The sequence below is a fragment of the Balaenoptera borealis genome (genome assembly GCF_965194805.1).
Source record: "Balaenoptera borealis genome assembly, chromosome: 3".
Classification (NCBI taxonomy): Eukaryota; Metazoa; Chordata; class Mammalia; order Artiodactyla; family Balaenopteridae; genus Balaenoptera; species Balaenoptera borealis.
The window spans coordinates 158,955,626-158,968,067 of NC_138866.1; the positions used below are offsets into that span (position 1 = coordinate 158,955,626).

Below are 12,442 nucleotides of genomic sequence, written 5' to 3' on the forward strand. Positions count from 1 at the left end.
ATATAAATATACTCAGATACCCCACTAACAAACATGCCACAAGAAAAAAAAAAATAAAAACAATTAAAATAACAACAGCAAAATAATATAAACTCCAAAACAGACTATCTTAACTATGACCTTCCTTTCACCCACCTTTTAATTCCCAAAATTCTGTAAATAATAACATGAAGTGTAAACTCCCACACCTTAACCTTCTCACTCCCCATTCACCCCCAGATCTACTGCAATTTATCTTGCTTTCATGTGAATTTCACTGAAACTGCTCATGTGAAAGTCACTAATGAACTTTCAGCTGACCTATTTTATCCCTGTTTAAGATATTTTTCAGTTGGGTGTCTATGATGCCACTCTATAAAAACTGAGTTCTCTTTAGCTTTAAATTTCAGAAAACTCAAGTACAAATGAAGTAATCTATAAGAAAATTTTATTATTTCACAGAACTTAGTCACACCCCTTAAGAGGTCCCAATATATGGAATCTGCATAGTTGATTAATCATTGGTTCATAGATCACCAAGGGCACTCTTTTCTATTTTCAGCTTTACCATGTTCAGACTTTATGCTAATCAAGGGTGTGTGTGTGTGTGTTTGGCAAGAGCAAAATCATATGCCAATGTCCATCCAAAGTAGGGAGTTTCTCCCCATGCATCTTTCTTTTAGTGGTCCCACCTATAAATGACTCAAAACCATGGGAGGAAGGACCCTCATTTTCCCATGGGTTCCTAAACAGAAGATCCTCCTTGGCCTTAGGCCCCACGCCCACCTACAAATGAATCCATCTCATAGGGAAATAGACCACCGTGATAGGCCTTGACTAATCAGCATTTTCCAGACTCGTGTAGAAAAGGGATGGACAGAGCTATGCCACCAAGGAGGGAGGGGGCTACTTTGTTGGGTGGACAACCAATAATGACCGCTGTGTACTTTTTACCGGATTTTCTGTTTCTAGTACTCATCCCTTAAACGGTCATATGAATAGAGTTGTTCAGGGTCTCTCTCCAGTCATTTTCTTCTCCCAACTTGGGTCCACCTAGCAACTGCACACTCTTGACTTTGAAATCTATTTTTCTAAAAGATAATTTACCTGTTTGAACTGATATCTGCTTAAACAGACAAGACAGCAAATCTAATCACTCCCCTGTAAACACACACAAACACACACACACACCCTCACATATCCACAGGCATACACACTCACACAGACACACACACAATGACACATGCACAGACATATGGATTCGTTCCAAAGCTTTACTTCGTCTATTTCCGGTTTTTAGCATCTGTTGAATTGCTAACCACAGAGGTGCCGTCTTCATGCCGTCACACACAAGCAGATACTGCACGAGGTCCATGTTTAGCCCAGGCGCATTTCTTCTGAGGCTCATTTATACGTCTTCATGTGCCACAGCCCGTCATTTAAATAATGGATATTTTCGATCCCGATTCCTTTGTTGACTTTCTCGATTTCCTCTGCAGACATCTTCATGACTCCCACACACAGGGCGTGCTGTTTTCCTTCTGCCATGATTGCGACCACCGTGTCCACAGCGGCGGGGTAGAGCTTAGCTCCGGGAGAGGTCAGGCCCGGACACATGATATTGGCTCCACTGAGCACAAACTTGATGGCTCCTTTATCAACCTGCTGGCGGGGCAGGATGAAAGGGTATTTGTGAAGCAGCCTTAGCGTTGGATAAAAAGGCCCTTCTCTTTGTCTAAAAAATAGTAACTCCCCGTTTACCGTGAGGATTTCTATGTGTTCGTGGCATCGCACTATTTTGACCGGATCCTTCTTAGGCATGATTTGATTCAGCCACGGATCGATACCAGGAAATTGCTCTATCAACTGGTTCTTAATACCCTTAATAACGGAAGTTTTCAACTGGATGCAGTTGGACACATTTTCTTTTTCATCAAATTTCTTGAACATGATCCAAGGTGAAGAGGGCGACGACAAGGAAGTGCCCGGAATGGAAGAGAAAATTGAATTACAGAGAGACCGGCGGAGGCGCTTACCGGAGGACGGCCAGCGAGGACGGTCGGTACGGCTGTTGTTAACCGGAAGAGGGGCGCGCTTTACGGCTTTCCGGGAAATCTACTTCCGCTCCTTGGAACGTGGCGTCGCTCTTTGCGGCAGTATTTGGTCTTCCGATTACTCTCCGGGGCGGGCATGTAAAAGGGCGGGACTTGAGAAGGAAGGGTGGTGGAGCAATCATTTTTGTTGCAGGAAGAGAAGAATGGAGGGGGCCTGTCTTCCATTTTTTTTAATTGGGAAATGGATCACCATCCGTCCAATTACCCACGCCAGAAACCGGGGGACGAATCCTGAACGATAAGACCACCTGTTCCGCACCGTCACGGCAAGGAGTCGAGTCCTGTGCGTTATTCCTCCTCCACAATCTCTCATGCTCTCACAATCTCTCGCTGGTTTAGCGCAGCTCCGAATACTTGCAAACAGTCGCTGCCTGTCACCTTCCCAGTTCTCTCCACTTGCACCCGGAGAAGAGGCTTTACGGCCAGGAGGAATGCGGATGTTGTACGATTTCAGTCCTTTTAAACACACCCAAACTCGTTTTATGGGCCGGCATACGGTCTCTTTTGGTGAATGTAACGGTGCTTCTGAAAATAATGGGCCTTCTGCTTTGTTTGGGTGCAGCGCTTCTCTATTCTTACTGATTTTCTGTGTGCTCATTCTGTCCGTTACTGAGCAGCATATTGAAATCTCCATGGTTGTGGAGCTCTTTCCCTTTTCAGTTCTATCAGCTTTGGATTTATACATTTTGAAGCTGCGTTATTAGGTCCATACCCATTTCAGATTAATGTGGAAGTCACCCTGTTAATTAGGATTTTATCCGCTTAGGTTTTACTTGTCATCCAAAGAAGTGTGAGGCCCGTGAGGGCAGTAATTGTATATTTTATCTCTGTATTTTTTCACCCAGCACAAGATAGATCTGTTTCATACTACATACACAGTAAGTGACTGATGAATAAATGAAAGAATGCTTCCTCTCCCCCAAGTTTTGGTCCCTTTGTTTCCCAGACAGTGCTTTGTGAAGAGAATAAGAGCAAATCCTTGCTCTGTGGGCACTTCTCTCCAATAACACATGCTTAATTTGGGAAGCCTGCACTGCAGCAGAATTGTAACAGGTGCTGAATGTATAGTGGAAAAATAACATACATTTCCTCATTTTGGGGAGCTTATAGCACATGAGGGTTTTATATATGTGTGTTTTATATGTATACATATATAATCATTATTATAAGGAATTGGCTCACACGATTATGGAGGCTGAGGAGTTCCAAAATCAACAGTCAACAAGCCAGACACTCAGGAGAGCCGATGGTGTAATTCAGTTTGAATCTAAAGGCCTGAGGACCAAGATGGTATAAATTCCAGTCTGAGTCCAAGTCTGAAGGTAGATGAAGACCATCGTCCCAGCTCAAAGGCCATCCAGCAGGAGGATGGCCTTTTCAGGGGAGAGTCAACCTTTTTGTTTTATTCAGGCTTCCAAACTGATTGGATAAGCCCTGTCCACATTAGGGAAAACAATCTGCTTTACTCTACAATTAAAATGTTAATCTCATCCAGAAACACCCAGAATAATATTTGATCAAATATCTGTGCACCCCGTGGACCAGTCAAGTTGACACATAAATGAACCATCACAGGGGTAGACCATCTTAAATGAGGCAGTATAATGGGGTATTTATGTGTGCTGACCCTAGAGCCCAGAAATGACTCCTGCTCCATCAGTTACTAGATTGAAATCCTGGAAGTTACTTAACTTCATCTGTGCCTCAGTTTATTCATCATGAATGTGTGGTTAACAAGAATACCCATCTCCTGGGGGTGGGGGTGAGAATTGCTTGAATTGATACTTATAACAAATGGGTTTTAAATATTTGACATAGCTATTATTATTAAATTAACATCAAAACAGTTACATAAATATTTTAAACACTCTTCACACAGGACACAGTACAACTGGCCCCACATTTGCACTTTCCTATTTATAGCTTAATCTGTTCTGCTTCCCTAAAATTTCACTCGAGTCACTTTGATCCTGTGAAGTCACACACATCCAGATGCATCTCTGGTTATTTTATAAGCCGCTAACCTAATTCATTATATGTGGATTTTATGGGCTTAACTCTTCTTATAGGATGGTTGTCTTTCTTTTGTTCTTAAGGATTGTCCCATTGTTCCGATCTGTGAAGTCATATGTATGAGCAGCATAAACGAGATGTAGAAATTCAGGGGAGGGAAGGTCATTACTGGCTACAATGACCAGGGTGACGTGTCTAGATGCCAAATGGCTTAATCAGAAATGATCTGACCTAGACCTGGCTATCAGAGGCATGCCCAAAAGACTTTGTAGTGAAGCTATTTTAAGCAAAGGACTTAAAAATTTTTAGTCTGGAGTTCCATAGCAATGAAAAATCTTTTTGAAGTTAATTATCCTTCTTATCTGAAATCATACTCTTAATTCCATACCATGTAACTCTTCCCCAGGGTGCACTTTCTTAGCCCACAAGCATCTCTTTGCTATCTACCATGAAAAGGGACACGAAGCTCTAGTTTTTGCTTCTAAATTCTTCAGTTAAAATGGAAAACCTCTTTTTAGACTTTCTAAAAACTCACCTTCTCTAAAATCATGGGGCCTGGTTCTTAAACTTTATAGAAGAACCTAGGTCTTTGAGGCTGGCATACATTAGCATATTAAAGAATGTGATACACAAATGTTGCTTTAAACATACTAATATGTTAAAACATGACCAACTTATTCTGGTTAAATAATTTTAAACCAATTCAAAATTAATTATATGGATTTTTAGAAGAAAGAAAGTCATGGCACAAAATTCAGTCTTTCAGGCCCGGGGTGTACCACTTCCTCAGTCTTATCAGCCCCCCTCAGTATCACTTTATTTCTTCATGAAATCAGAATATTATAGCGTGTACTTCACAAAGTGTATGGGGTAGTTATGAGGAATAAAAAATACAGTATATAATGGACTTACCTAATAGTAGGAAACAGTGTAAGTACATTTTAAAGTGTTTATTTACTTGCAAAACAACCTTTATGCAATAGCGATAAGATCTATGATTATACCATATATGTAAAAAAATTACAGAAAATAACGGTAGCTTTGGATAATTTACTAAGTCAAATAGTCAAGAGATGCCAGAATTGAATTTTATATCAGTAATCTCAAGGGAATATGTAATCGACACATGGTGTTTATGTTGCAAAGATGAGGAAATCAAGTCAGAAAATTTCTCAGGTTCCTCTAATCTCCAAAATTCCCAACCTGATCCCCACACCTGGGTTGTATAATTTCAGGGGGTTCACCTAATACAAGCTTCTCTGCATTTTGATAAATGACCACTAGAGGGCAGGAGAACCAAACGAAGTCCTCATACCGTTCAACAAGATTGAAGTTCTGTATTAGAAGGAATACTAATAGGTAACTAATACGTAACTATTCTCAATTAAAAGGTAACTATTTTTTATCATACAGTTGTTTTTCCTCAGTTATATTTCCGAAATAAACAAACCCATCTCTACAGAGTCACAAAATATTTCCCAAGCTCAGGTGAAGCACATTCTAAATAGTAATCTACTTAATTTACAATTTGTGAATTTTTCTCTGCAACTATAGACAATCAGCAATAAAATAATTACTTCTAAAATGACGTCTTTTAAAACAAAAAATTAGCCCTACATTTTTTGCCTGTTGAAAGAAACATTAAAAGTGCCTTTTCTCACATTTCTTCAATGTATAAACTATTTTTGAAAATTAAAAAAGCTATGTGTATTATAAAAATAATCTCACAACATCCAGAATGTTTTAAATTATGTCATCTACCTCATTGCTCCATTCCACAGGTAACACTGCTAAGTTTCTCATATACTGTACTACAAAAATGTACTCTGCATACCAAGCATAGTAGATGGATGGGGAGAAAACATGAGGTCGCGCATGCGCCACACCTGTGCCCAAGTGGGGATGCACAGAGGAAAGGGCCCCACGTGGGAGAGGTGCGCAGGGGGTCCCTCAGGATCCTAGGGGCTCTCATTCCCAAAGCAAACCCTGGCCTCGGGGTACTGAACCCTCCCTTCTCCTCTGGACTGGGCCCACCTCTCGGGCCCTGGGCCAGTCCCTGACTCTCCTGCTCTCAGATTCCCCCGATTGTCCCAGGAGGGGATGGACACGGAACTGTGGGAGCCCCACTCGGTGTGGACACGGCCTGGGCTCCTGGCCCCCAGGCCCCCGGGTGGGTGGAGCAGGATGCGCTCAGGGGTGCAGGGGCCTCCCTCCCACATGCGGACTCAGCGCGGGGCCGCTGGCCTAGCGTCCAAGTCCACCTCCCGGCGCACATGCAGACCCCGGGCAGCGCGGGCACGAGACCCAACATCAGCATCAGCCGATGGTGCACTGAGCGCGTGAGCTCAGGGCACCAATGGCTCCCAGCCCGGCCGTTATCGCACAGCCCCAACGTCTGCTGCTCTGCGACCCCATGACCCCTGGGACCCCCGGGCCACCCTACTCCAGTCAGGCTGGCCGGAGACCTAGGAACATGAAAGTCACACAATACCCCCCATACACAACCTGCTGTCCTGGTCCCGAGACTCCTCCCCGAGGCCAGCGCGGTGCACGGCTGGGTCAGGGGGCCTAGAAGTAGCGTAGACACGGGCCTGGGCAGGAGAAGGTCAGGCCACCCCCGCCCCTCCTCCTCCACACCCGCCTCTCCCTGCCTTCTCTGGCAGGACCCCGGGACACGCACCGGGTACAGCCTGGCCCTGGCCGCGGCCCTGGCTGGTGTAGCAGCGGCTGGAGGGAGCCCCCAGAGGAGGTGGCCCCACAGGGAGGGCCGAGTGAGTGTTGGGGGTAATTCCTGTTATTAGGGAGCCCCTCCTGGGCACTCAGTGAGCTCACCCAAATTTATAGATGAGCCATGGCATGGGTGCTCAGGGTCACTCAGCTCTAAGTGACCAAGCCCAGCCAAACTGAGACTCTGAGAAGTCACCACGAAGATTGCCTGTCACGGGGCTGTGACTGGCCCCAGGTCAATCTGACCCCAAAGGCCATGCTGTGCCCAGGAGCCCAAGATGTGGCCCCTGAGCCCAGGCTTGGAGGTGAGTCCACTGTGGATGGGGGAGTATAGGGAGGGGCACTGCAGGCTGGGGCTGTGAGGAGGCAAGGGCGGTGGGGTCCATGGGTGAAGAAGGCTCTAGGGAGGCTGGAGGGAGGGAGGGTGATGGTGCACCCTGGGGAGGTCCTCTGGAAACGAACACATAGGGCTCTGAGCGCCAAGCAAGGAGTCAGGGGCCACTGCAGGTTGGGGGTGGGCAGGAGACACAATCCAGGTGGTCCGACCAGAGCATCTTAGACCTGGAGCGAGCTTAATGAGCATGGATCCCCAGGAGCCACCCAGGGCTAAGGAGACCGCCTCTGTGTCCTCAGGTGCAGCAGAGCGCTGGCGTGCCCCCCCTGGGTCTGGCTGTGCTGCTTGAAGGGCACCTGTTCAGGAGAGGTCTATGCCCAGAGAGGTCTGAGCGCGGGGACCACGCCCCACCCGTTCAGATGACCAGGGTGCTCTTGTGCATGTTGTCCTCCTCCAGGCTGACGGGCATGGAGCAGCATCGCCTGCCTGCTGGAGCTGTGCCCGCAGACCCGAGACACAGGGCTGCTGGCTGTGTGGGACAGTCACAGGCAACCACACTGAAAAGCAGATGCTGCTGGAAGCTGAGCTAATGCTGTGGATTTGGGGGGACTTTGAGGAGGGCGACTCCCAGAACAGTGGGGGATGGCAAGGGCAGCAGTAGCCCTGGACTCTGCAGGGCGTCACATGCCAGGGTGCAGCTTTGGGGGCTTCCTGGTTCCTTTTGTGGGTACAGATTGGGGAGCACTGAGAGGGGCTGCAGAAGTGCTGTCAGGGAGAAGAGGCGGGTGCTCAGCTTCTTTTCTTGGCCATCGGAGGACTCGAAGACAAAGCTCATGTTGATCCCCTTCACTTCGGAGCCAAAGGAGCTGCCAGAGTGCTCACTGAACTCTCTGCTGAGGGAGGGCTGCGTCTGTAATGTTCACAGGACTTGGGGTCCTGGGGTCCTGTGGACTTGGAGTTGCTGTTGGTCCTGGCTCTTTGATGGGGCCCTTGTAGCTGAATGGACGGCTGGCTTTGCAGTGGTCAGAGCCATGCAGGAGTGGTGCTCTGGGGTGCCTGTGGGCACAGGTGGCAGTGACCCACCCCCAGGGAGACACGAGGGAAGTCCTCGAGGACAGTGATGGTGGTGGGCACACACGCCTCCACACCCATGGCAGTGCTCCTTGGCAAAACTGAGCTGGTCTTTGGATCCCAGAGAACAGAAGGCGTCCAAGGCTGTGAGTGGTCTATGGAGGTAAGTCAGCCTATAGACTACTCATTTCTCGTATACGACACCATATATATTCTCAACAGCAAGAGAATTTCAGGGTAAAAGTGGAATCTGAGAGTAGCTTGGGCTGGTAGTGGGGCAGAAAATGCCCAGGTAGCTCAGTCTGCTACAGGCTGCAAGTACTTACCTGTCTGACCACCCAGACCCTGAGGAGCACAGCTCAGTGCCTGCCAGTGCCAAGCTGGTTAGAAGATGACCTTGGTGACCTAGAAAAAGAAGAGGAAAGTAAACCTAGAATTAGCAGGAGGAAGGAAATAATAAGGATTAGAGCAAGATAAATGGAATACAGAAGAGATGAACACTTGAGAAAAACAATGAATTCAAGTTCCTTCTTGAGAAGATTTACAAAATTGGCAAATGTTTAGCTAGATTGACTTTAAAAAGAGAGAAGACTCAAATAACAGAAACAGAAATGACAGTGGGACATTACTAATGACTCTGCATAAAGAAAAAGGATTGTAAGAGAGCACTAGGAAAAACTGTAGGCTAAGAAATTGGTTAAGCTTGAGGAAATGGACAAATTACTAGAAGCTGGCAAACTACCAAAACTGACTCAAGAAGAAATGGAAACTCTAAAGAGGGGGTGATCCTGAGTAACAAGATTGAGTCAGTTATCAGAAAGTTCTCAACCAAGAAAAGCAGGGAATCAGATCACTTCCCTGGTGAACTATCCCAAATATATAAGAAGATATGATGCCAATCATTCTCAGATACTACCAAAAAATATATATATATACACGAGGAAGAAACAATCTGTGATGCCTGCAATCTACCCTGATACCAAAGACAAAGACCTCACAAGAAAGGAAACTACAGGCCAAAATCCATTATGAATAGAAATGCAAAAATCCTTAACAAAATACTAGCAAACAGAATTAAGCAGTATATTGAAAGGAATATACATCATGATAAATGCAGTTTATTCAAGGAATGAAAGCATTGTTCAAGATGGTTAAAACTATCAACATAATACTCCATATCAGTAGAATGAAGGAATAAAACTACATGATCATTTCAATTGATGCAAAGAAAGCATGTGACAAAATACAAGATCCTTTCATGATAAGAGAGCTCAATAAAATAGAAGATGACTTTCTCAACATGACAAGGATTATTTATGAAAAACTCAAACCTACCGTAATACTCATTGATGAAAGACCTAAAGTTTTCTCCCTGAGATCAGAAGAAAGAAAGAATGCCTGCTCCCATCACTTCAACATGGTAATGGAAGTTAGGTCAGAGCAATTACGTAAGACAAATAAGACACCAAAATTGGAAAGGAAGGGAAAAGTATCTCTGTTGAGCTTCTACATAGAAAATCCTAAGGAATAAAAACAAACAGCAAAAAATAACCTGTTAGAACCAGTAAACATTTTCAGCAGTGCTTTGAAAGATTAACACAAACAGGTCGATGGAATAAAATTAAAAGTCAAGAAATAAATCTATACACGTATAGTCAATTGACTTTCCAGAGGTGTAGCAGGATCATTAAATGAGACACAGTCTTTTCAACAAATGGTGCCGTGAAAACTGGATATCCACATGCAAAAGAGTGAAGTTGGGGTGTTACCTAACACCATACAAAAAAATTAAAGTGACTCAAAAAGCTAAATTTAGGAGATAAAAGAATAGTACTCTCAGAAAAAAACATAAAGACAAATCTTCATGACCATCGATTTGGCAATGGTTTCTTATATATGACACCAAAGGCAAAAGCAGCAAAAGACTGATAAATTGAGCTTCATCAAAATTTAAAACTTTTTTGCATGCAAGGACATTCTCAAGAGACTGGAGACAACCCACTGAATGGGAGAAAAATATTTGCAAATCACAAAATATAAGGGTCATGTATCCAGAATAAATAAAAAATTCTTATAATTCAACAACAAAAGCAATCCAATTTAAAGTGAGGGAAGGACTTGAATACACATTTCTCCACAGAAGATATACAACTGGCCAGTAAGCATATGAAAACATGACCAACCAGGTCACTAATGGAGGAAATCGGGTTATTTCCAATCTTTTGCTCATGTGAAGAAGGCTGCAATGAATAACGGTGTACATATGCCAAGTGTAGAGGTGTTTCCATGGGGTAAATTCCCTGAACTGTGATTGTTGAGTCAAAGGGTAAAAACATTTGTAATTGTGTATAGATAGAGCTCCACTGCCTCTGTTGGAAGGCAACTTGCATTCCCATCAACAATGAATAAAAGTTCTATTTCTACAGCAGCTTCCGAGTATACCTTCAATTTTCTGGATTTAGTAATTTTGTCATAGGAACCTGAGCATATTTCATGCGTTTAGAGCTATATTTGTTTTCTTTGGAGTGTATGATAACGTCTTTTGCCCATTTTTATATTGCGGTTCTTCTCTTTCTTACCAGTTTCTAGGGTCTCTTTATTTATAGAGGCAGTTAGGCCCTTTGCCTGAGATATAAGTTGCAAATATTTCTTCCCAGATTATCACTTTTTCCTTTTTAGGTTACGGTGTCTTTTCCCTTGGTACAATGTTAAAATGTCAGTTCTCCCCCAATTTGACTTATAGATTCAGTACCATCTCTATAAAATGCCTCAGCAGAAATCTCTTTGTGGAAACTGATGAGCTAATTTCAAAATATATACAGAAATACAAAGGGCCAAGAATAGTCAGAATAATCTTGAAGAAGAAAGTTGGAGGACATACAATACTAGATATCCAGACTTTTAATTCAGCAACAGTGAACAAGGCAGTGCGGTCGTGGTGCAGGACGGACAAATGGAACGGTAGAAAGTACAGATTCCATCCAGAGGCCCACATACAGATACTCAGGAGTGCTACAAGCACAGCGAGGTAGGACCTTCTAAGGATGGGTTAACATGCAAAAACCAATCAATGCAACACTCTAAGAGAACGAAGGGAAAAAACCGTGACATCGGGCTGGAGACCTGATACAGCCTGAGGCAGGACATGAATGAGTTCTGCTGGCCGGCCCTGATTCTGGTGGTCTTTCCTAGCAGGTATGGAGGAAGAGGCATTTCCCAGATCAACAGCTGCTTGCCAGGTACCGGGGGATGTGTTATTCTGCTCAGGCAATGAAATCACACTGAGGAAGCAGCAACAGGAGTCAGTCACCACCTGGCTGAGCTTACGATCATTCACTGTCCTTTTCCAAGATACATCCCAGGCCTCCTGTGCTCCAGACACCACTGCTGAGATGTCCTTGGGCAAATCGCTGCCTTGCTTTTTCCCAGGGTCCCGTTCTTGGGGCACAGGGGACAGGCACCTTGGCGCCTCTTGTCACATGTGAGGGACAGCTACAGTAGTTCACAGCGCACCTGCAGCCCCCGAGAATGTGCCTCCCACGGGGACAGGCACTCTTTCCAGGTGGCCCTTTGTCGGGTCCTTGTCACTGAGCACATACAGGGGCCCCCAAGTGCAGTCGCACTGAGCCTGTCTCCATATCACCTTAGAAGGCCACTGCTGGCCCCACTTCACAGACGAGCAAACTGTGGCTCGAATAGCAACACCTTCTCCGGTGACGGGGTCTGTCTGGCCTCAGAGCCTGTGCCTCGACCACCAGGTGGCACTGCCCCAGCCACGCGGCCGTCACGCATCCCTGCTCTCTGCCCTCACCCGCTCACCATACGGTCAGGGTCTTCCCTCCCCTTCCTCCAGGGTGAGCCTAGCGAGTTCCCCCCTTGAGGACCGGCGCTGTCTGCTTGGGGGGGCTCCAAGTCTGGGCAGACAAGACACAAGTGGCTGTGGCTTCATCCGACAGCCTCAGACCATGTGGGCCCTCCTGCCCGCAACCCACTTTGAGGCAGGTGAGGCTCTCCGGCTCCTCCCCGCCAGGCAGAGCTGCGTGTGACTGATGCTCGGGCTCGGGGTGGCAGCCCGCACTCCCGTGGAACCTGAGATGCAGTCTGAGCAGTGCTCCGTCTCCAAAGCCCCCAGCCCGATGCTCTGACCTTCCAGCAGCTTCCCTGAGGCCCCCACCCACCCCCGTGCTCTGTGAAGGCTTCCTCT

The 12,442-nt window shown here is 45.6% G+C and overlaps 2 protein-coding genes across 16 annotated transcripts in view; both read right to left on the reverse strand.

Annotated features, from left to right (window-relative positions):
* The window catches only part of LOC309625955 (uncharacterized protein), a 180,246-nt gene that overhangs the window by 163,597 nt on the left and 4,207 nt on the right, over nt 1–12,442 (reverse strand). For 12 of the 14 annotated variants that reach the window (XR_014242809.1, XR_014242810.1, XR_014242811.1 and 9 more), the window contains exon 5: nt 2,016–8,643. Coding sequence is in view for 1 of the 14 variants with exons in the window: in XM_082386127.1 (XP_082242253.1) it covers nt 8,623–8,643 (21 nt within the window). In the remaining 13 variants the exon portion in view is untranslated. Of the gene's footprint in view, nt 1–2,015; nt 8,644–12,442 lie in introns of those variants that run through there. The other 2 variants (XR_014242821.1, XM_082386127.1) reach the window with 2 other exon arrangements.
* LOC309625952 (malignant T-cell-amplified sequence 1-like) lies at nt 1,240–2,068 on the reverse strand. Of its 2 annotated transcripts, none has more exons than XM_082386125.1 (2): nt 1,741–2,068; nt 1,240–1,641 (listed from the first exon to the last, which is right to left on the reverse strand). In XM_082386125.1, exons 1-2 carry the CDS (start codon nt 1,927–1,929, stop codon nt 1,384–1,386), a joined length of 447 nt encoding a protein of 148 aa, XP_082242251.1. In that variant the 5' UTR covers nt 1,930–2,068; the 3' UTR covers nt 1,240–1,383. The 2 variants fall into 2 exon arrangements, with proteins under 2 accessions (XP_082242251.1, XP_082242250.1); XM_082386124.1 differs by having other exon boundaries at nt 1,240–1,644.

Excerpts from the sequence above, each read along its gene's own strand:
- LOC309625952 (XM_082386124.1), bottom strand. The coding sequence starts at position 1,929 with ATGTTCAAGAAATTTGATGAAAAAGAAAATGTGTCCAACTGCATCCAG. Across the intron at positions 1,645-1,740 it reads AACACATAGAAATCCTCACG|CAGGTTGATAAAGGAGCCAT; the intron begins GTAAACGGGGAG and ends CTGCCCCGCCAG.